The sequence below is a fragment of the Myotis myotis genome, unplaced genomic scaffold (assembly GCF_014108235.1).
Source record: "Myotis myotis isolate mMyoMyo1 unplaced genomic scaffold, mMyoMyo1.p scaffold_m19_p_11, whole genome shotgun sequence".
In the NCBI taxonomy this organism is placed as follows: domain Eukaryota; kingdom Metazoa; phylum Chordata; class Mammalia; order Chiroptera; family Vespertilionidae; genus Myotis; species Myotis myotis.
In genome coordinates this window covers 7,473,087-7,496,787 of record NW_023416315.1, presented here as the reverse complement: position 1 = coordinate 7,496,787, position 23,701 = coordinate 7,473,087, and the positions used below count along the sequence as shown (strand labels likewise).

Sequence of the window (23,701 nt, the reverse complement as noted above, 5' to 3'; positions counted from 1 at the left end):
CCTAACATGCAACTAGGGTTGAAAGGCATTGCTTTTTATCTGTAGTTTATGTTGATACAGTAAGGCTCCTATCACAATTTTTTATATATACTCAAAATTCTGAAGAAACCACATTAACAAGGTAAAATGACCCAGTAAAATTAAAACTAAAAGCACACCATTAAACAATTCCCATCACAAAAGAAAAACAAATACTGAATATATACAACTTATTTAATAAATTAATGTCATTCGAAATACAGTGCCAGAACATTATGCAGTTGAACATGCTAGTAATGTTTGTCGTGAAGCACCTGTGCTCATGTTAGATGGGCAGCGCCGCTACTGCTAGTGGTTCCTGGACGAATGCCAGAGCAGCACTCGTTACCTGCTCGTCCGCACAGCCAGTGCAGAGAATTCCTGAACAGTTCACCCTTCTAATCCTACCCACACACAACAGGTTAAAAACACACACCCTGACGGCTAACGGGTATCTACACAATCACTCTACAGTAATGCTTGTTATTAAATTAAGATGTAATGACCTGGTTGACCCACTCTGAATCTTTAAGATGGAGAAATACAACAGCAGCAGGTAGTTATACGCATGAGCCAATGTTAATGTAATACAGAAAGTGGAGGCATTTACTGATGAATGCTCCACCCAGACCCGCACAATGAGGGACTAGCAAATTTCATTGCAAGCCCAGCAACTTAAGTCCATACCTGGTAAATGACCAGCTGATTGGAAGACCTGTATTCTAGAGACAAGTATAAGTTAGTGGAAAGAGAAAGAGAGTACATGCACCTAATAGTATAGTTAGACTGGTCCTGCAGTCCTAGCTCTCCCTGTGTAATACCATAAAATGGAAGATCTTCCTCAACTATAGTACAGGATCGAGACGTTTCTATTCCAACATGGACGTTAGTGTTAAGTGCAGCTGAACTAATTACACCAAAAAACTGTATTCCAGGACTTCAGAACAGAAGCACAGGAACGAAATACATATGCTAAAATAACCTCAGCACAATTTGTGATATACCACACTAGGAACAGGAAACTAGTTTAATAAGTGAACTTTTTGAACTGTACATACACAGGGCTAACAATGTTAGATAATCCAGATTCTATGCTCTCATGATACACATAAAATTATTACAATTATTGGATAATCTATTTCATATTATGGAAGCATATCTTTCTGCAAGACTCACTGATATATATTATACTGATGCAAATATTAAGTAGGGCATAAAAATAAAATTTATCAAAGATAGATTTTTATGTACTCATATTAGTCCTTTCATAGCCTCTCTTATTTAGCAAAGAAAATGACAAAGCACATAAATCAGGCGTGCACCTCCTGAACTCCCAACTATACAGGTGGTAGTGCAACCATTACTCAATCCAGTTCAAACTCCTCTGTCCCATCCGGTAGAAAAAGATAGGTTGGTGGTTTCCACGGAGATTCTTCCAGGCAGGATGGATAAAGTTTCCCCACAGTGCATCGGAATTCTCTCCCTAGGTCCCACAGTACACGTTCAGATATATGCTGCCGCAGAGACCACCGGTCGAGTTCCAGATCATACTGGTAAGTGACATATTTAGCTCTTTCATTTAAGTGAGTTTCTCGCATAAACACACACAGAGAATTTGAGATCACAACAGCTCGAACGCAGGGATCTGAGTACCTCTTAGCAGGGATGTTGGCTGCCATTTTCCATTCATTTTTATTCACATCATAAATTTCCACAGTTACTGAAGACCCATCTACAGTGCTGGAAGGGAATCTTAAACCAGAATTGGTAGCAATGTGTAACCCTCCAATATAGAAAATTTTATCACCAAAAGCTGCAGCTGAAGCAAAAGACCTGCTAGTCTGTCTCATGGCCATTTCTACCCACGAGTCAGACCTTGGAAAGTAACAGTACATGAGGTTCAGCGTCATCACGTAGATACAGTCATGAACCACAACTGCTGCGCTCCACTGCCAAGCACAAGGTAACGGGCTCACCATTGTCCACTCATCCTTCTCAGTGTCATATCTTTCTACGGTCCTCCGATTAAGTTCCCCACCTACACTATCTCCTCCAATTGCATAAATATAGCCTTCACAGCAAACCAAGGATGGCTTTACTCGGACAAAAAGCATCGGCGTCTTTGGAAACCAGGTATTTTGCTGTGCATCAAACCAATAAAAGCAATTCACAGTCCTGAAGGCAGTCTGAAGTTTGCTTGTCTTACTATGATTTGTTTTTGTGTTTTTCAAAGGAATCTGACCACCTGCTATATAGATGTCATTATCAGGAGTTACAACGGTCCCAACTTTATGCAAATCAGCTGGTGGGCTGCAGAGCTTGTAAACTTTTTCTGCTTGGGGACTGTAACAGACAGAAGAGTAAAGACTACAAGAATTTTCTGAAGAGGCTTCAATGAAAATCATCATCTCCTCTTTAGTCATCCCAAGTCTTGGTTTGAAAAACTTGGGCATGGATTTATACAGACCTTGAACCACTACAGACTTATCATTGGGTGGCAGACCTTGAAACCAAGCTCGCTGTGTTACTTCTGAAAGTGCATCGATTCTGATTTGGCTGAGAACTGAAGACAAATACTGGGATCGTGCTTCTGTGTTGTACTCTAGCCACAGCATAGCAGCTTCGCGAACTGTCTCCTCCTTTTCTACATTTAAGTTGTCACTACTGAGAATGTCTATCAGGAGGTCATGGGACAGCTGCATGAATGCTTCCTGGTGACACACAACAGTGAACTTGTGCTCCACCATTCTTTTAGCACTTTGTTTCAATTCCTCACAACTGAACAGATCAGCAAAGCTCAACAATCGCACACAATTCTCTGCATTTATTTTTTTAATTAAATATTCCCGACAACGTTGCAACACATCTTCTACCTAAAAGAAAAGAAAACAAGTTGATAAAGGCAGAACAGACACGTTTTATTTTGTGTAGATACTGGTATACTAATCAGATCCCTATATTGTAGTTTTTATTTTTAGATACTTATTTTTGGTTAAGAGATGTTTTCTGTAATAATAAAATTAGAAGACTGTACATATAGCTTTGCATTTTTCCCACCTGTCCAGTGGCCTACTTAACTGCCCTAATTTAGGAGCCAGTAGTATGACATTAAACAGGCTCTTAAAAAACGAAAGGAAAACGTTAGGAAATTCACGTGTAAGTTAAAAATGTGTAATTGAGAAAACCAAATGAAAACGATGGAAGTAAATCATAGTACAGAAAATGAACATTGTTGAGAAGCTGGAATCTGGTTTTATCAATATGGACAAGATAGTCAAATAAAACCAGTAAACCATGTATAACTAAAAATAGTTATATATGCCTTTCTTATCTAGAGAGCTAAGACAACCAAAGGAATAACAAATACATTTCTGTATAGTTATAAATTATCTTTATTTAATTATTTCCTTATTTTTATAGAGCATGGGAGAAAGGGAAGGGAGGGGGGGAGAGAGAGATAGAAACATTGATGTGAGAGAGACACACTGATTCGTTGCCTCAGGACCAAACCTGCAACCAAAGTCCATGCTCTTGACCGGGGAATTAAACCCTTCAGTGCAGGGGCCGACACTCTCATCACTGAACCAAACCGGCCAGGGCTAAATTATCTACATTTAGATGACCTAACCTAGCCACTCTAAGTTTTCTAGGTTTGTTTTTTCTTAAGAAGGAAATGTAGATCTCAGATGAATCAGAAGTGTTAACCTACTATACTTATTCAACATCACAGAGGTTAAAAAGTAAAGAAAAAACCACAGTGGTTAACTAGAAGCAATTTATGGAGAGAAGTTGGGTTGCTTGGATTCAAAACTTGCACCCTATTAGTCAAGTAGCTACTTCTCTAAGTATCAAATGTATAAAATGGGGAAATCTCTACAAATAATTATTGTAAGAATTAGATAGAACCTATATAGAGCATATAGTACAGTACCTGGCACATAAACATTAACCACAAAGCCCTGGCTTGGCAGCTCAACTGGTTAGAGCATCATTCCGATATGCCAAGGTTGCGGGTTCGATCCCGTATTAGGGCACATACAAGAAGCATCCAATGAATGCACCAACAAATGGAACAAAATCGATGTTTCTCTTAAAACAATAAAAGTATTTTTAAAAAAGAAACCAGTTAATGTAAACAGAAGAAACTGCTTACCTGCAGGAAGCAAGCTGTTTCATAAAGCTGTTCTACAGTGCTGTCATTTATTGTCAAATTACCCGTGTACGCGTAAGTAATTATTATCTGTAAGGTGGCTGCATCCACATTCCTCAGGTGTACATGTGTCTGTTTGCTTTCACTTAGCCCACTCATGAACATGGCCCTACAGCAGAGAGAAAAAACAAATCTTTGCTTTTAGTGTAAAACAAACGTAGAGCTAAAAAGAGAAGCTAAACAACATGGGATGTTTATTTAGCAGTGGTTCTCAACCTTCTGGCCCTTTAAATACAGTTCCTCATGTTGTGACCCAACCATAAAATTATTTTCGTTGCTACTTCATAACTGTAATGTTGCTGTTATGAATCATAATGTAAATATCTGATATGCAGGATGGTCTTAGGCGACCCCTGTGAAAGGGTCGCTCGACCACCAAAGAGGTCGCGACCCACAGGTTGAGAACCGCTGATTTAGGGCATTTGCTGATGAACAACTTCTTGGGAAAACTTTTGAGTGAGACAACACGAAAGTACAATCCAGTGCCAAAGTTATACAAACTTCTATTCTACCACGCCATTCTGAGTGACAACGCCAATATTCATTTATAGGCAAACCTTGTTTTATTTCACTTTGGCATACCATACCACTCTTTGCAGATACTGTGGTGTGTTTTGTTTTTTTTTTTTTACAAATTGAAGGTAAGACCCAGCAAAGAGATTACAATTCATTGAAGGCTCACCTAACAGTATTTTTCAGAAAGGTTATTTTTTAATTAAAATATGTACTTTTTTTTTTAGACATAATGCTATTGCACACTACTACACTACAGTATGAAGTTTTATATGCACTGGGAAACCAAAAAATCATGTGACTTGCTTTATTATGCTATTTGCTTTGCTGTGGTGGTCTGGAACTGAATCCACAGTATCTCCGAGGTCTGTCATGGGACACTATTGGGCAATAAAAAGGAACTAAGTATTGATATGTATCATAACACAGATGAACCTCAGAAACATTATACTCAGCGAAAGGAGCCAGATACAAAAGCCACATGGTATCTGAGTGCATATATATGAAATGTCCAAATACGTAGACAGACAAAAAGGAGACTAGTAAAAAGTTAAGAATCTATCATTTTAAAATTTAAACAATGCTTAAAGAATTCCTAATAAAAGCTATGATTCTGCATTTGAAATGACAAACTAATCAAGGTTAAAGTACTTACCTGAAATAAGAGCTACATGTGGCAAGAACCATCTTATGACAAGGGAACTCAGTGCCCTCAACAATTAACACTATGTCAGTAAACAACTGCTGTTCATAAAACAGTTTTAACTGTTCCAACAAGGACACTGCATACTCAGTATTGATCTGCCTCTCGTCTTGAGTGGACATGACTGTATTCCATTAATATCTCCTGGAGCAAATTAGAAAAGTCAGTCTTACTGATGGAAGGTCAAGTGAATGTTTCAGAAATAAAGAAAGGAGAAATCCCGCCTGCTGTGATCTGCAGCATTCAGAACCAAGACTGACACTGTCACTAATGAGCAGTTTCTTGTTAGAGACGGAAAGGCACTCCTAGGTCATCCTGTGTTAACTAGGCTCTTCAGTTTGTCAGCACAGTCTACAGGCATCGGTCTCAGCTTGGCAATGGCTGTGCAGGCTGAGTGTGAAAGACAGAGGCAGGCTTCGTGGCAACATCCTCTATTCTGTGGATCGTCTGGAGTAACTAAAAAGAAAAAAAGTTCAGTTACAGTATTTAGGCCAGTACACTTTATATTACCATAAAAATGAAACATGAGGAAAGGAATGTTTTTTAAAAGTCTATCACATTTAAAATTAAAAATAGACTGAAGAAAATTAACATCTGTAATTTTACCTTCAATACAAAATATAAACATTCTAGAAAACAAGAGGCAATAATAAGTATACATTTTTAAAGTTTTTAAAAAAGAATTTGGAAGAAAAAAAAAAGAATTTGAATCACAAAGCCAGATCTTCTAGTTATTTGTTTAGTGGCAATACATGACCATAACTTAAGAGAAAAAAATACCCTTTTTCTCAGAGATTCTCATTTTGGGGATATACTTTAAACACATTCATAAAAACTTTGTATTTAATTTACATTATTAAACTATATGATAGACTCAACTTATTTGCAAGACATAAACTACATTTTTTAAGCCTGCAGTTCAATTCTACAAGGGAAGTTTATGTAATATTAATCTTCATACAGTGCTTCCTTCCTATAAATCTTTTTAAAATTAATTTTATTCCTTCAATTTTTTATAAGAGCACACAATTTTACTGGGGGGAAAACCAAAAACACGATAAAATAGATGTTTTCTTAAACGAAAGACTCCATATTATATAAGTAAATCAATGTGTAAATTTAATACAAATCCTATCTAAATCCTATTTGCGGAGGATTCATCTGGAAGAATGCACAAGAAAGGAGGGCAATTTTGTCCTCATGACTTATTTCAAATTAGGAAGAGTGGCTTATTTCAACAATGTTGGAATCAATGGCTATCCACAAAAACCCACATTTTAACCACATTATACACCATTTATAAAAAGAAAACTCCCACTGAATTAAAATTTAACTTTAATTAGACCGGATAGACCAGACGTCTTCTGGACATCCTTCCTAAGCCAGGCCTGGCGGAAGCCGCCCATGTCCTGGGTGCCTGCGGCTGGGCCAGAGGCAGGGAAGCAACCCGCGGTCCCCGGTGCCTGCGGCCAGGCTGGGGAGAGGGAAGCCGCCTGTGGTCCTGGGTGCCTGCAGGATCTGGCCTAAACTGGCAGTCGGACATTCCCTGAGGGGTGCCGGATTGCAAGAGGGTGCAGGCCGGGCTGAGGAGACCACCCCCATGCATGAATTTCATGCACCGGGCCTCTAGTATAATAAAAGCCCAACATGCTAAGTGTCCGACCACATTCAACTGTTCAACCAGTCGCTATGACATGCACTGACCACCAGGGGACAGACGCTCTGACCGGTAGATTAGCTTGCTGCTGGGGTCTGGCTGATCGGGACTGGGCTAGACCTGCCCTGGAGCCAACCTCCTGCGGTCCTTCTCCAGCCTCTAAAATATTTCTTCTAATTAATTTCCTTTCAACGTGCACAAATCTGTGCCCTGGGCCTCTTTCTTGAAATAATATTTATTACTGCAGTATTACAAAGAAATTACAAATAAGGAAAAGAGAGGAAACCCACACAGAAAGCTAGTAATAGCTAATTTAGAACTAATTAGATGACTCTTAGTTCCCATAATCAGAAAGTCAAGTGGCTGACACAACACCTAAAATATGAGCATGGTTGGATCCACTAACACTCATGAAATACCATTCATGTGTCAAAGAGATCACATTGTACTTCCTGCCCAACTATATATACTATTACAGAAACTGCTAACTTGGTGTAAATTCCCAGCCAAGTTAACTATGGAAGTAACTCAAACAGATGCAAAGGTAGAATGTGACTTTGGGTCAGTTAAGTAATGACTTTGCTATTCCAGATCTGGGAGTTGCACTATAAATCTAAGTTCTACTATTTACTACAAACTCTAAGGCCAATAAAACCTAAAATCACTGGCTATTTTCACATATTAATACAGCAAAGCCTAGTGTTAGTGAGAATGTGGAAAATGAGCTTTCTTATAGAGGACTAAGTTGGTACATACCTACAAGGCCTTATTCAAAACTCTTGGGGATAGATATGCTCTGGAATTTAGAATTTTCAGATTTTATAGAGTAATGTGGTGCATGTATCATGTATTACAAGGCTCTCTCAAAGAGTATGGGGCAGCACCCCATAATCAAACATTACTATCCTTACTGCAGGAAACAGGAACAGTGTGAAAAATAATACTATATATAGCCTCATGTTACTTCAGGTCAGGTTTCATAGGCAAAGCTTTATTAAAACTTGGTTTTAAGAGCTTTCTGAATTTCGGAATTGCAAGTGAAATATTACATAAGTATAATATTTTGCATTATAAATGCTTAATACTCAATTCTATCTCTAGGAATTTATCTTACAGAAATGCATGCATTAATAAACTGAAAGTTCTAACACTAGCTGCAGGGCCCAAAATCATCTCCATCCACATTTAAACCAGGTGGTAGGAACTGGCCGCCAAGGCCAGGATGGATTTGTACTGCCAGCCCCCGGAATTCCTTGCAGGCTAGCTATACAGGCTCACTCCAGTAATTTCTTTAACCTCCTGCTATGACCTGATTTTTTTTGCAATGACATTTTTGGGTCGCATTTAATTTATGTTTAGATTTTTTTTAAAATTACATATGAAACTATTAAAATAATTGAAGACTGCTTTTAGAGCATCAGTTCGCCAACTTTATGTAATCCTCATTATCACTGATTTATACACCGCTACTTCCGTAATTTAGGGTCAATTTCATCCTAAGATAATTTTTATTCAGTATACCTTAATATTAAAATAGACAGAAAAAAGCAAATCATTTAGATGTCACATTAGGTAAATAAAGGTTTACTTAATGTGATATCTAAATGACTTACTGGGAACATAGACTTCAAAATGTATTAACTAAAAAATGTGAAAAGTTAAGTTTAAGATGACCAACCAACAGCCTTCAAATGCCTGTAACATGAACATTTTCTATAACAAGATTCCTTCTTTCCTAAAAAACAACAGAAATTGATAGCCTAAATCAGCGGTTCTCAAACTGTGGGTCGCGACCCCTTTGGGAGTCGAACAACCCTTTCACAGGGGTCACCTAAGACCATCGGAAAACACATATATAATTACATATTGTTTTTGTGATTAATCACTATGCTTTAACTACGTTCAATTTGTAACAATGAAATTGGGGGTCACCGCAACACGAGGAACTGTATTAAAGGGTCGCGGCATTAGGAAGGTTGAGAACCACTGGCCTAAATGCTCTAAAACATTTCACAGTTTGTACTATATTACTTAACTATTAATGATCTGACACATTATACAAATTTTCCTTTTAATAAATATACTGTCATATCACTGAATTATATTAAAATTCGCTTCAAAATAAGTGCTACATCCTATTATCTGTAGACGTTAGCATCTTCAAAGTAATTTTCAGGTATCAAGGAAATTGTTTACTTAATCTTCTATTATAAATTAATGGCTACTGAAATCTATCTTTATAAATGTTTATTGAGTTCTCTAGTAAGTGTTGGTCATTGAACTATAAGTAAGCAGGCTGAGTGGCCAACCACTACAGTGCCAACACACCAAGTGCATTTATTCTTAGTATAGACTACAGCCAAAACCATGACTGTCCCTTAAAAAAGGGTGTTTTAAAATAAAACTAGACAAACTAAATAGCCAAAAGAAGTGAACAGGTAAATAATAAGCAAGCCAAGTTGGGTATAAGAAACATTTATCTTGAAATCTAGCTATTTTGATCTTTCATTTCCAAACTTTTGACAGATAAGAAAGTTTATTCTTTACCATAAGACAAATTGTATGAGCAAAGGAGGTAGCTGGCACCTGGCCCCACTGCTAACAGTGGTTCACACTGCAGAGGAAGGAAAAATTTATTGAACACCTATTGAATTTATTAATATATGCAAATGATTATCTAATTTAAAAAAAACTTTCAAAAGGAGTACTATTCTGTTCTCATTACAAAGACAAAGTATTTTAGGCTTTGTAAGCCACAAAGTATCTGTCCCAAATACTTAACTCTGTTATTATAGCCTGCAAAAAGCAATAGACAATATTTAAACAAATGGACATGATTATTTCACTAAAACTTTATCTACGGGCTGTAGGCCACATATACCAATCTCTGCTGTCAGACTGTTTCTTGATTAAATATTAAAAATCAGTGACAAGAGTTATCTGGATATCCTGTCCATTCCTTAGGTTTGTTCCTATTGTCTGAACTGCCCCCTCAAATGGTGTGATACATGCTCATACATATTATATTAAATACATCCTTGTATTTTTATTTTCATTTTCAGCATTGCCAAGGTACTATGGGAAATTAAAGTAACAAAAAGTAGAAAAAATAAAATTACTTAAAAGCAAAAAAAACTGTTTTTCTTATGTTTTCCCTTCAGATTGCAAAAACAAGGAAAAAGCCACAAAACTTAAGTGCCTCAAAGTTGAATATAATTCTTTAACCTGTATATAGTTCACTTTTCTTTTCAACTGAAATATTTTAACATCTCACACCTAATCACACAACTGCTTTCCCCACCTACTATATGTTAAATACTTTTTGTATTTAGTATGAATAAGATATCCCTTTTTTAAAACCTCTAATAAAGGGTTTTAAAATGTCAACTAGAGTAAGAATAAGAAATAAGAAATAGGAGTCATACAAACATAATATAATGAAATTCAGGAACTAATAAAGTATAATGTACTTTGACATAAAATTTAGGTTCTAATATACTTTGTCTAAGCTTCCAAGGTTCTAATGAGTGAATTTCACTACACAAAATAATTTCAAACCAAACATTCTGTTATTAAATGATCATTAGGATTAAATCAGTCAGCAATCCATAGTAATATATAATTCTACTTAAAAACCTGAAACACCTCTTAGGGAAAATTACTGCAGCTGGTTTTTCTCCCTTAAATAATCATAACTGAGCTGTGTATGTTAAAAGAAAGGAAGGATAAAAAAATGAGAAGGGTGCAAACGAGGACTGCACAGAAATTACAAGGCAGGGACAACAAACACAGTGATAGAGAGAAGGGCCCACAATGGGCTACAGGCCATCACCTGTACAGAAGCACCTCCAAGTTGTGTATTACTAACCTAGGTGGTGCTGCATCTTCCATTGCTACCACTGTCAACCCGGAAGACTGAAAACTTCTATTGGAAAGAATCCAAGGCTTTCTGGATGTTAAATATTGCCAAAAAATTAAGAGCAAAAACTGTGAAGCCAAATTACATGAGTTGAAAGCCCAATTGGCAACTTATTGGTTGTGTGACCTTTTTAAAGTTATTTACTTTCTGTGATGTAAAATGAGGGATAAAAATAAGCTCTTCTCAATGAATTAAGGATTAAATGAGTTTTATAAAGAGGCTGGAGGAGTGACTGACACACAGCACTACTATATAAATATATACAATTGGGTTTTGTTTTGTTTTTATGCATCACTGGTGAAGCTTTTTGTAGCCTTTTCCCAACTCCTGAATCTCCACACCAGTACCAGGTTTAGGGGTCCCAATTACAGGGTCTTGGCACTTAAACACAGTTCTCATTTCACCCTGGGTGAACGGTATTTTAGATAAGAGAAGTTCGCTCAAAGTTTTTAGGGAGTATTTTTGATGGTACAAATGAAACAAACTAATTCAACAAAGACTAATCCTGAGAAGGCTGGTGCCAGTACAGAAAAAGGAAATGAGGGCCAGGGAGGCACCAGTCATAAAACAAGCCTTTCCTCACTTCAATGAGGAGACAGGCCTCTCTTGAGGGAGAACAAAAGACTGGTGCCAGAAATAGTTTGCTTTCAAGTTATCAAAACAACCCTCACAGTTGAGAATGCTCGGAAGACTTAGTCTTTGAATTGTCAACCACTACACAGAGTTTTTTGGAGCTGTGACGAACACCAATTAAGAAACAAACACACTTACCAAGTTTGATAAATTTCAGTACAGTGTCCCCTACTCTAATCAAATTCAGAGCTTAGGTCTATTCCCATGTTCCTCCTTTCCAACCACACTGGAAAGACTACATGGCTCCATCAAGTAAACTATGCTCAGAACTCCTAAGTAAATTCAGGCCACAAGTTGAATAAATTATACTTTTAAAAAATTAAACAAGAACATAAAGGAGGCGCCATCTATGACACAATAATTATGGGTGGTAGGTCTTTTTATTTTTGATATTACTTTTTTCCTCTCAGTTCTGCATGGTGACTAAAGAAAGCTTTAGCTAAATTTCGCTAAAGCGAAACTGACCCTAACTTTTTTAGTGGGATTTCATTTTCCACCAAATCAATGATCTTTTCAATCACAATAGCAGAAGAAAGTATTTCCCAGCTATACAAACATACTCATGAGGTCATTAGGGGCATAGCCACTTAATGATTACAACTGATGTTTCTCAGTTTCTTTAAAAAATAAAGGGCAAACTGAGGAATAGAATGTTCTGCCTACCATGGAAGCTACTGCATGCAACCACGTGTCAGAGGTGTGGGTATAGAGAAAGGGAAAAAAATTTACAGCACCTCTCATAAAATGATTATGTTTTCTCCAAATCTCTTTTAATAATCCCTTCTTCCAACACCAAAGGAATCTAGGTACTGCAAATACCTGGCAAGGGAACCAGGAGTAACCTTCACATACTTTTAAAAGTTATTTGAAATCAATCTGTCAGTTCAAATATTGAGTTATTCAAATATTAGTTGCTCTATTCAAATGCCACAAAACTGAAAATGATAAGACTGAGATATAATAAAGGACTTTGGCATTTTCATTCATGTACTTTATGAATGACAGCAGGATCAATCTTTTTTTCCTGGTCTTAGCAATGCGGGCAAGGAGAAAAACAACTCTTTTCTAAATGTGTGAAATAAAGCTGCATTCCAGTTTCCAGGAACTGACCATCCACCTTAAACACATGCATTGTTCAATGTTTGGATGGTATGAAACACCTCATTATTTCCATTAACCGAGAGAAAGAAAACCTATGGAAGAGTGTAGACTTAAGTCCTATGACACCTTTACTCCCACCTGTAAATAACTAATGCTCACATTTTGTGCTAATGCTTCCGATGAGAGCCAAAGGGTAGAAGAGTTACATCATGCACAACTCTTCCTACAGAACTGTGCGGAGGAAACAGCAGCGTGTGTGCAAGTGTGGGCTCTGACGCATGCCCCACAGCGCGGCGCGAGTCCTGGCGTACGGACCAGCGACCACCTCTGGAGGACCTCAGGGCCCCACCGAAAAGGCCTTCAAAAAGCACTAGACCAACAAAAGGTCAAAGTGAAGAAGCCAGCTTCACACTAGGTAGCAGGCGGATGGAAAGAAAAACAAAATTCCACATCATCGAGACTGGACAAGGATGGCCCGGTTTTACTTTTCAATGGACTTTTTAGGTCAGAGACAAAGTCCTGAAACAACGTCAGGGGGGGAAAAAAGCCCTTACGAAAGGTTACCTAAAACACGATCACCACTCAGAGGAAAGAAACACACAAACCGGCACCCTGCTAATTAGGAGGAAAGGCACTTTTGGTGAGACCCCGCCGAGGAGGGGGTTGTATTTCCGGATACCAGGGCGCTCGGGAGCCAAACAGACGGACGGACGGACAGACAGAGTCCTCCTGTACAGGCAGCACGTGACCCGCCCTGCAGCCTGCGCTCCTCCGCGGCCCAGTGATGCAGCCACTTCCCACCCGCAGACCCTGCACGCGCCGCGTTTCCCTCCGGATTGTTGCTGTTCCACTCGGAGGGGCCACCGCGGCGGCGGACAATTCCAGAGACCTGCGCCCCCGGGGCGTACGTTCCTCCCCTTGGGCCAGCTATAAAGGCCCCTTGGACTGCTCAGCCAGCAAATACAAAGAAACGAACTCGAAACAACTACTCATCCACGAGTGGGTCGCCTTCCACTCCACGGTTTCTCAATCCAGCGCGAGAGGGCGGTCGGTGGTCGAGTTCCAGCGAGTTACCCATTTCGGCCTAAAGTAAACACGTACACGACTCCCCGTCTCAAAGGGCAGCGCCTGCTTTCTCCCTGAACAATCGCTAGCGGCTCACAAGGGGACCTCTGTTCGTCCGGGCGGCTGGTGGCCACCGCCGCCGCCCCGAGCACGGACGCCCGCACGGCGGGTCTGGCCCTCCCCCGGCCCGCCGCCCGGGAGCTCGTCGCCGGCGCCCAGGGAAGCGGCTTTCTTTCGGCGAAAAGCCGCGAGGGCCGGGCCGGAAACGCCCCCGCAGCCGCGCCCGCGCCCCGGCCCCGGCCCCGCCGCAGAGGGGCCGCCTCGGGGAGCGGAGGGCGGCGTCGGCCCCTCGCCCCTCCCCCGCCGCGGCGGAAACGTCTCGGGTTTGAAAGATGCCGCCGCCGCCGCCCCCCGCCCGCCCAGCCACAAAGGGCCAACCCCGTCCCGCCACAGCCCTCCGCCCCCGGTCCCGCCAGAGGCCGCGGCGGGCCCCCGCCCGCCCCCCTCTCCTGGCGCCGGCGACGCCTGCTCACCCGCGTCCCTCGGTCGCGACAGCAGGGATCCGGGGTGGCCGGCGGCTCCGGAGTCCCCGGGCCCCTAGGGCGCGGCGGGGCGGGGGCGTGGCCCTCCGGCGGCCGGGGTCTGGCCTGCGCCTCCCGCCGAGGAAGGCTGGGGCCGCCGCCGCCTCTGCCTTCGGCTCCCTCCCGCGGCCTCGCTCGGTCGGCCCGTGCTGCGCGGACACCCGCGTCCTCTGCGGCCGCCGCCGCGCGCTCCTGGGGCCCGACCGCCGCCAGGCTCCTCCCCCGGGAGCCGCGCCGCCCGCCCGCGCCGCCTCGTCAGCCGGGGCCGCCAGACGCCCGGCCCGCCGCCCCGCCCCGCCCCTGCGGCGCTCTCACCCTTGGCGGCCCCCGTCGCCGCCCGGGAACGCGCGGGCCGGGCCGCGGGCCAGCCTCGCCGGGGTTTCCTCCTCGCAGCGCGCGCGCCAGCAGCTCAGGCGGCCGTTTCGCAGTTTCCCGGGTTCCCGAGCCCCCCGCCCCCGGCTCCCCCTCCCGTCCCCGGGCTGGATCCTACCGGAAAGCCAAAACAACCCGCTCCGCGCAGGCGCGAAGAGGGAAGCGGAAGCAGCAGGAAGGGCGGGGGCGGCGCGCGGCGCCGGGGAAGCGCCGGGAAGGGGTTTCCCGGGAAAGGTCAGCGGAGGGCGCGTGCGCGGAGGGTTGGCGGCCCCCGCCCCCGGGCGCACGGGGCTGGTTCGACTGGGGTTCCGGCGGCGGGCGTCTGGCGGTTACGCGCGTGGAAGGAGAGGCCCGAGGGTCTTGCTGCTGGGAAATCCGGGGAGCGAGGCGGCGGAGTGTACGCCGTGGGCCGTTTTCAGCCGTTGACTTGTGGGAACTTGCAGGGTGGGTCGGGACCGAGAACCAGACTCCACCAGACCCGGGGACCATGGGGGAGGCGGGCGGCTGTTTAGCGGGCTTTGTCCCTTCAGCCCCTTCTCGCCAAACACGCCCTCCACTGCCCAGAGCGCGTTCGTGTTCCCGGTGTCCTCCAGATCGGCTTCGTGTCCCGGTCTCAAACCAAAGGTACCGGTACCAGTCCGCGCAGCCGGAGAGGGAACCGTCGGGGTGCGGGGGTGGGGGGTGGGGGGGGCTGTCTGCGTGCGAAGCTTCCAGACCAGTGGTTCTCAACCTTCCTAATGCCGTGACCCTTTAATACAGTTCCTCATGTTGCGGTGACCCCCAATGTCATTGTTACAAATTAAACATAAGTAAAGCATAGTGATTAATCACAAAAACAGTATGTAATTATATATGTGTTTTCCGATGGTCTTAGGCGACCCCTGTGAAAGGGTCGTTGGATTCCCAAAGGGGTCGCGATCCACAGGTTGAGGACCGCTGTTCCAGATGGTTTTGTGCCGCAATGCGCACCGCTACCTGCCCCGCTCCCCGTCCCCAGCAAGTTCCAAGGAGCGCCTTCAGCTCTGCCATGCAAAGCCCAGCCTTAGTAGCAGCCGAAGGCTGTGGCCCGCGCTGGTTTGATGAACTTGGCACAGTTTGTTCTCGCGTTTGATGCAAGTTATTTATGGATCCGACATTGTCAGAAATGCCCACACAGCCCCGCCTACGTTCGTAGCTTCACTCCTGGCACAAGCCCTATCTGCAGAACCTACACGACTCATTATCCGCTGAAAGCACACGCGTAGATTCCTGAAGAGCCTCCTCCTGCAGGGTAGGCTGCTAGATCAACGGGATGCACACCAAGATGTGAGTATTTGGGACACTACTGATAAAGGATTGTCCAGTAGGATTTAGAAACTACATTCATTCAACAAGTCTTCATTGAGTGTCCAATATGCTGTCACTCTGCTTAGTCTGATGAAATGTTTAAGTGTTTTAATATTAAACAACAGAGAAGCCATGCAAAATATTCAGTCACTTAACAAATATTTGAGAACCTGCTTTGTGCCAGACTAGACCCTGGAGATTCAAAGTCTAAATAGGATGGTGGGCCTGGCCAGCCTCATTCAGTGGTTGAGCCTCGACCTATGAACCAGGAGGTCAGGGTTTGATTCCTGGTCTGGGCACGTTGCCAGGGCTGCGGGCTCCATCCTCAGTGTGGGGCGTGCAGGAGGCAGCCAATCAATGATTCTCTCACATCATTGATGTTTCTGTCTCTCCTTCTCTCTTCCTCTCTGAAATCAATAAAAATATATTTAAAAATAAACAGGAAGGTGAAAAACAAACAAACCAAGAATACCTATGGTAAGAGTGTGTTTCATCCTGTAGAAGAGCCATTTAAGATTTTTAAGAATATCTTGATAAGATTTTAGAAATTCTGAAGCATGGTGGATTTCTGACTGGAAGCTGGGATACTAGTTAGGAGACTGTTAAAATAGTCCAGGCAGGGGATGAGAGAGCCTAAACCAGCCGTGGGCAAACTACGGCCTGCGGGCCGGATCCGGCCAGTTTGAAATGAATAAAACTAAAAAAAAAAAAAAAAAAAGACCATACCCTTTTATGTAATGATGTTTACTTTGAATTTATATTAGTTCACACAAACACTCCATCCATGCTTTTGTTCCGGCCCTCCGGTCCAGTGTAAGAACCCATTGTGGCCCTCAAGTCAAAAAGTTTGCCCACCCCTGGTAAACTCGTTTAGTGAAGATTGTGAAGGATGGATCTGAAACTAGTTCGATATAATACACAAGAGGATGAGGGGAAATAGAGTGATTACATTGTAAGATCAGTAAAGCTAACTGTGAAGATTAAAGAGACAGAGGACTACAAAGGTGTCTTTTAATAACTACAGTTAGAAATGCATTTGGCCGCAAGTAAAAAATACTCCATTGCAATGGCTTAAACCAGGGGTCCTCAAACTTTTTAAACGGGGCCAGTTCACTGTCCCTCAGACCGTTGGAGGGCCAGACTATAGTTTAAAAAAAACTATGAACAAATTCCTATGCACACTGCACATATCTTATTTTGAAGTAAAAAAACAAAACGGGAACAAATACAATATTTGTATTTGCATGTGGCCCGCGGGCTGTAGTTTGAGGACCCCTGGCTTAAACAAATGAAGGTCTGTTTGGTCATGTAACCAGTCTGCAGGTAGGCAGTTACTCTTTTTGATTCAACAGCTTAAGAACAGAACCACAATTTCTGGGATTCTCTTGACATTTCCCTCATGGTTGCAAGATGGTTGTATCAGTTTTAGCTTTCACACTGGAAGATGGAGAAAGGGATGGCTTCAGCCACCTATATTTTTTTTCAGGAAGATAAAAAATATTTTTAATATTAATTTTAACTAGTTTTAGATAATCTTATGCAAATTGCTCTAGGGAACAGAAAAAGATGGCAAGCTATTTAATTGATTATATGAGGTCAACTGATTATATGAACCCTGTGCCGCACCAGCATGGCCAAGAGTGAACCTGAATGGGGGCGGCTGAAAGGCTTAGAAAAGACAGACAAGAGAATGAAAGCCGGGTCTCGGTGGGACGCTGCTTCTCTGAGACAGCGACCAACGCTTGTGTCTTTATTTTATAGCAGATGCCAGGAGGCAAAGTAAGGGTGTGATCAAGATGTTTACCACATTCTCGTGGGTTTCAATCCTACTCAACTACATGCACCTGAACTCTATCAAGCCGACATCACTCAGGCACGTGGGGCCACGTGTTCGGACCATAGGTTCAAGCTTACAACTACAGCTGTTGGCTATAATTGTGCTGGGAGGGCTCTGCCCTCCAAGCCAGGACTTGCACGTGACCACGAGAGGCCTGTGCCCTCTCATTAGTCCAAGGCTTGAACCTGTCCAAACACTAGCCGCTCTCCACAGAACCCAAGAAAAGACCACATGGATACTGAAAATTATAAAGCAATTCCATTTATAGTCTCAGATTCCAAAATTCTAAATGAAATACCAGCAAATGGAACCCTGCAATGTATATTAAAGCATATCAAGCCTGAGTTGGGTGTATCCCAAGAATATAAGGATTGTCTAATGAGAAAAATCTATTAAGGAATCTGCTTTATTATAAGGTGAAGATGAAAAAAAATATAGTTGTTGAGTTTTAACAAATGGTTTTCCTGCACCTACATGACCTGGCGCAAGAGCCTCCTTGCCCCAGCTGTCATGCCTCCGTGGTTGAGCATGAGCCCAAGAGGTCATGGTTCGATTCCCATTCGGGGCACATGCCCGGGTTGCTGGCTCGGCCCCCAGTAGGGGGCGTGCGGGAGGCAGCTGATCAATGATTCTCATTACTGATGTTTCTATCTTTCCCTCTCCCTTTACGACAGTGGTTTTCAACCTTGGCTGCACATTAGAATCACCTGGGAATCTTTGTAAAATCCTAATTTCTGGACCTCATCCTCCGGAAATTGTTTCTTTGTTACTAATGTTGTGGCCCCACCCCATAACAAAGAAACAGAATTTCCGGAGGATGAAGCCCAGAAATCAGGATTTTACAAAGATTCCCAGGTGATTCTAATGTGCAGCCAAGGTTGAGAACCACTGCTCTACGAAATCAATAAAAAAATATATTTTTATTAAAAGATCCTCCTTAAATCGTGTGCACTAGGTGCTGTACCTCGCCGTATACCTAGGAAGAGGAATGACGTCAGGAGCTGACCAAATGGAGAAAAAGTAATGGGGGTCTTCTACATGCGCAGCGAAGAGCTAGCAGAGTGGGTTGTGGTCAGAGAATGGAAATTTGAAGTGTGCAATTTCAGAGTTGGAGCCGTCGTAAATTATAGCAAGGTCCACCAGGTGGCCATGGTAGCGGTTGGCTGAAGGGCTCTGGGAGTGAAGGTCTTTGGTGCTGAGGAAGGAAAAGATCCAAAAAGGTGGGGTTTCGGATGAGTCGCTGCCTCCTTCATATTGTAGTCATTTACGGGACTCCAGGCCTTCAATGAATGTGCCAGAGTGTCCAGCAAGGTGAGAGAGAGAAACATCACAAGATGCTGTGTTCATAATCTTATAATGTTTTTCTTAAAGAGACTCCTCTAAGTTTTCTAATATTCAGTCCCCGTAAAACTTGGATCTGCCACCAGCTAGTGGCCATGCCCCAGCCCTGAAGTGCATGGAGAGGGGGAGCATGAAGACCTCCTTGTGAGGGCAGCTGTCCTTGGGAGAGTCCTCGGGAGGGAGCACGGTTCAAGGACTATTCAGTGACTAGGCCGAGGGATCTGGTGGCTCCTGTGTAGCCAAACAGGGCTGCTGGGTGGGACAGCCGAGGGGGTTGGTAGGTAGATCACCAGGGAGCAGGTGTGGAATGAGAATGCCTCTGAAGTACCCGCGGCCTGTGTTTGGGGCCGGGGGCAGTGCTGGAAGCTGTCAAGGGTGAAACCGAATGGTGTACCTGGTCTGTAGATTCCAACTGACCTCTTTTTTCTTGTAATATGTTTTTTATTGATTTCAGAGAGGAAGGAAGGGGGAGAGAGAGAGAGAAAAACACCAATGATGAAAGAGAACCATTGATTGGCTGCCTCCAGCGCGCACACACACACACACACACACACACACACACCACTGGGAATTGAGCCCACAACCCAGGCATGTGCCCTTGACCAGAATTGAATCCGGGACCCTTCAGTCCACAGGCCAACGCTCTATCCACTGAGCCAAACTGGCTAGGGCTCCAACTGACCTCTTCCGTAAGGAGGTTTTGTGCGGCCTTTGTGCGGCATTTTGTGTGGGGGGGTATCTGAGGTTAGATGGTGGCTGCTATTTTGGTGGTAAGGTCCAGTTAGTGAACTATGTGTTCTCTGCTCAGAATTCCAAATGGGTATTATCACCATCATCTCTATTTTAAGATGAGGACACCAGATTACTTAACCAAGTAATCTGCCCATAGACGTGAAGTTCAGTCCTGCTGGTTGGAAGGGGAGTGGGCTGAGATCTTTGAACTCTCAGGCCCAGGGCCTTTTCTGTGCTTGGGTGGTCAGTGTCACCCTCGTTCTGACAATTTGACAGTCCGTGTCTCTCGTTAAAAAAGACTGATTTCGACTTCCCACAAGTGTAAAGACAGTCTATGTTTTCACACCTTGAGCCTCATCTTTACCATGTTGGTCAAGTAATAAAGGATGCTCAGCCTCCCTGGCGGCCCTTCATTCATTTTCACTCCACAGATATTTGAATCCCTACAATGGGACTAGTACAATTGTAGCTCTAAGGAATCAACAGGGAAGAAAGACATAATTATAATTCCCTAGGGAGCCTATATTTTGCAAGGAGATGCCATTTATAACTATCACTTTGGAGGGGGGTGTAATAAGTCTGACAATACCTAGGGTTAAAGAGGAAGTGGGGTGACATTCATAATGTGCTGCCATTGATGTGGCCTGGGGATCTGCCAGTCCGAACAGAGACCTACGCTAGTGCTGAAGGGTTTGAGGCCCCACTGTTCTACTCATTGCCCCTTCATCTGCTGAATCCTGGGATGTCCAGGGAGGAACTGGGGGCCATTCGTCAGCCACTCCATGGTGTGCCATACCGGTGCATATTGTCTGAATGTTGTGACTGGCTGCGGGGGACAAAATGACTGTCATGTTTTCTTCCTGGGTTTCAGAAATGGAAGTTTGTATTTTCCATGGTCAGTGGTGCTCAATGAATATCTGGCTTCTTCGTATCTCAGTCCCCATTGCCCACTGCACTTAACCACAAGCCTATATTCTCTATGTGTTATCATCAGGCACAGTTCCGGCACTACAGTGGTTATGGGGGAAATGAAAACGATAGAGACTCAAACTGAACTTCAACAGGCTGCGAACTTGAGTGAAAAACAAGACTTACACTTAGAACAGCGGTTCTCAACCTGTGGGTAGCGACCTCTTTGGCGGTCGAACGACCCTTTCACATGGGTCGCCTAAGACCATCCCGCATATCAGATATTTACATTACGATTCATAACAGTAGCAACATTACAGTTATGAAGTAGCAACGAAAATAATTTTATGGTTGGGTCACAACATGAGGAACTGTATTTAAAGGGCCAGAAGGTTGAGAACCACTGACTTAGAAGGCAGTAGCCATGACATAGGTCGGTGACCAGCATCTCCTCCAGCTACTAATATTGACATAGGAACTGACAACATTCCTGCAGAAGCAGATGGGCTTTATCTTCTGTTGCCCAGAAGAGGGAGCTACATGGTAAGAGCTCTTGAAATGAGGTTCTGTATGGAAATGCACCTCAAAGAAACTCTGCATTCGGGAAAGAGAAAATGAGGGCGGAAGAGGGCAAAGGATCCCATGTACAGTAATACGGTTCTGGGAAGCTTTAAAAAACAAACAGACTGTGTTTGTATGACCTGGTTTATGGTAAAGCCATGCCAGACGACGTGGTGCAGCCCCATGGGAACTGAAGCAAAGTCAAGACCTCCAGCTTTAGCCCAAAGATGAAAAAGATATTGGTAATGATTCTCTGTGTACGGTATCTTGAGTCTGTTATACAACTGGTTTAAGGGAATGTACTATTCCATTGTTACTTCATAGGAAACCAATTTCTGAGTTCCAGCTACAAGAACAGCTAAATATTGCAAGGGCATGATATTCAGCTTAGAACATTGATACCTCTCTTGATTTGAACTAATAAAGCTGTGGTACCAACAACCACATTAAGGAAGTGTCACATTATAAAGCCTTTGGAATAAGTTGTAAAACAGTTAATAAACTGAATTGCATATGGTTGTGTGAATCTGACACATTTTCTTCCCTTCCCCAAGTGGCCACATCACTGAACACCACCAATAGGGTTGGGTCATTTGCATGTACTTCTACCATGTATCCTATTTTATAATCTCCAGGGACCTTTAGATAAGGAGAACATGATGGTGGAGTTGAGGACAGAAGAAATAGATGAAGACATCTCCATGAACAGGTCCTTCCCTGAGGACAGAGACTATGCCTCGCTCATTTTTATAGATGGAGTGACCAGGCACATTGTAGGTCCCTGATAATAACACTGATAGGTGTGCCCAAGGGTTGGTTCTTATACCACATAGTCTTCCAACCAGTGTACACTCCTAGAGACAAAGGAAGATGAAGCAAACAAAAGTATATTCAGAACCTGGGACCTGGATGGTCAATTTGTGGAACCAATCTTCTCCCAATAAATCTTACAGGTTAAGTCTGATGAGGTGCCAAAATGTTCGTGTGACTTACATGGAAGTCTGCCCCAGAGTTGTTTGAAAGAACAGGACAGGTGTAGGAGAGCATGGGGTGCCTTGCAGAAGGGCTCTTTGGGTGATAATATGGACAGTATGGCAATACACACAGATGGGTCCACCAGTGTTGCCTCTAAGTTACCCTGTGGTGAAAACGTCCTCTATTTTTAACTCCCTGTGGTAACCAAGTACCTCTCAGGATGCTGTAAGTAGATGGTACAAAGTGATAGCAATGCATTTTTTTCAGATGAGCTGCAAAAAGGCAAACAAAGGTACTGTTTTTGAGATTGGTCTGAATGAGGTCTATGACTTCTCCTAACCCCTACTTCAGGATTCGGTGTAGATCCTCCAGGTAAACACCTTTGACCCATATCGCCACCCAAGCTGGACTATGTGACTCTCCTGTGTATTCCAGTATCACCTGTGTTTTCACTTTCATAGCCCATTTCAGGGCATAACGCATGAAGTTTGCAACAGTCTCAATCTCTCCCAGGAGACCACATATTCCTCAGAGCAGTGCCCACTGTCGTATCTCCATGGAATAGTTAATATAGAGCCTGATACATAGGCACTCAAGCAAGTATTTCTGAATGCTTTGTGTCTGTTCAGTGGTCGGCAAACTCATTAGTCAACAGAGCCAAATATCAACAGTACAACGATTGAAATTTCTTTTGAGAGCCAAATTTTTAAAACTTAAACTATATAGGTAGGTACGTTGTTATTAATCAGGGTATTCCTAAGGCAGTGATGGCGAACCTATGACTCATGTCAGAGGTGACACGCGAACTCATTTTTTTGGTTGATTTTTCTTTGTTAAATGGCATTTAAATATATAAAATAAATATCAAAAATATAATCTTTGTTTTACTATGGTTGCAAATATCAAAAAATTTCTATATGTGACAGGGCACCAGAGTTAAGTTAGGGTTTTTCAAAATGCTGACACTCCGAGCTCAAAAGGTTCGCCATCACTGTCCTAAGGCTTAGGAAGAGCCACACTCAAGGGGCCAAAGAGCCGCATGTGGCTCTCGAGCTGCAGTTTGCCCACCACGGGGGTGAACAGATTTCGCCCTGTGGTCGCTGGTCCCACCATTCCAAGCCCAACAGAACACAACTGAGGTGGAAAGGCTGAGAAAGGGATGCCCTGGCTAGAGTAACTGAAAAATAGGGAAGACTTGAGTCCAGTTGACCCAACTTCCCTGCTTTCATGAGAACCGGGAAGGGATTC

General features: G+C 43.2%; 1 protein-coding gene across 8 annotated transcripts; it reads right to left on the bottom strand.

Moving 5' to 3' along the window:
* Nucleotides 1-195: 195 nt before the first annotated feature.
* On the bottom strand, nt 196-14,914 carry KBTBD2 (kelch repeat and BTB domain containing 2). 8 transcript variants are annotated; one of them, XM_036327377.1, is made up of 4 exons: nt 14,891-14,914; nt 5,397-5,900; nt 4,172-4,337; nt 196-2,891 (listed from the first exon to the last, which is right to left on the bottom strand). In XM_036327377.1, the coding sequence occupies exons 2-4, from the start codon at nt 5,564-5,566 to the stop codon at nt 1,383-1,385; spliced, it is 1,845 nt and encodes a 614-aa protein (XP_036183270.1). In that variant the 5' UTR covers nt 5,567-5,900; nt 14,891-14,914; the 3' UTR covers nt 196-1,382. The 8 variants fall into 8 exon arrangements, with proteins under 8 accessions (XP_036183270.1, XP_036183264.1, XP_036183263.1 ...); XM_036327371.1 differs by lacking the exon at nt 14,891-14,914 and adding an exon at nt 14,716-14,854; XM_036327370.1 differs by lacking the exon at nt 14,891-14,914 and adding an exon at nt 14,353-14,609.
* Nucleotides 14,915-23,701: the final 8,787 nt, after the last annotated feature.

Excerpts from the sequence above, each read along its gene's own strand:
- KBTBD2 (XM_036327377.1), bottom strand. The coding sequence starts at position 5,566 with ATGTCCACTCAAGACGAGAGGCAGATCAATACTGAGTATGCAGTGTCC. Across the intron at positions 4,338-5,396 it reads ACATGTAGCTCTTATTTCAG|GGCCATGTTCATGAGTGGGC; the intron begins GTAAGTACTTTA and ends TCTCTGCTGTAG. Across the intron at positions 2,892-4,171 it reads AAACAGCTTGCTTCCTGCAG|GTAGAAGATGTGTTGCAACG; the intron begins GTAAGCAGTTTC and ends CTTTTCTTTTAG.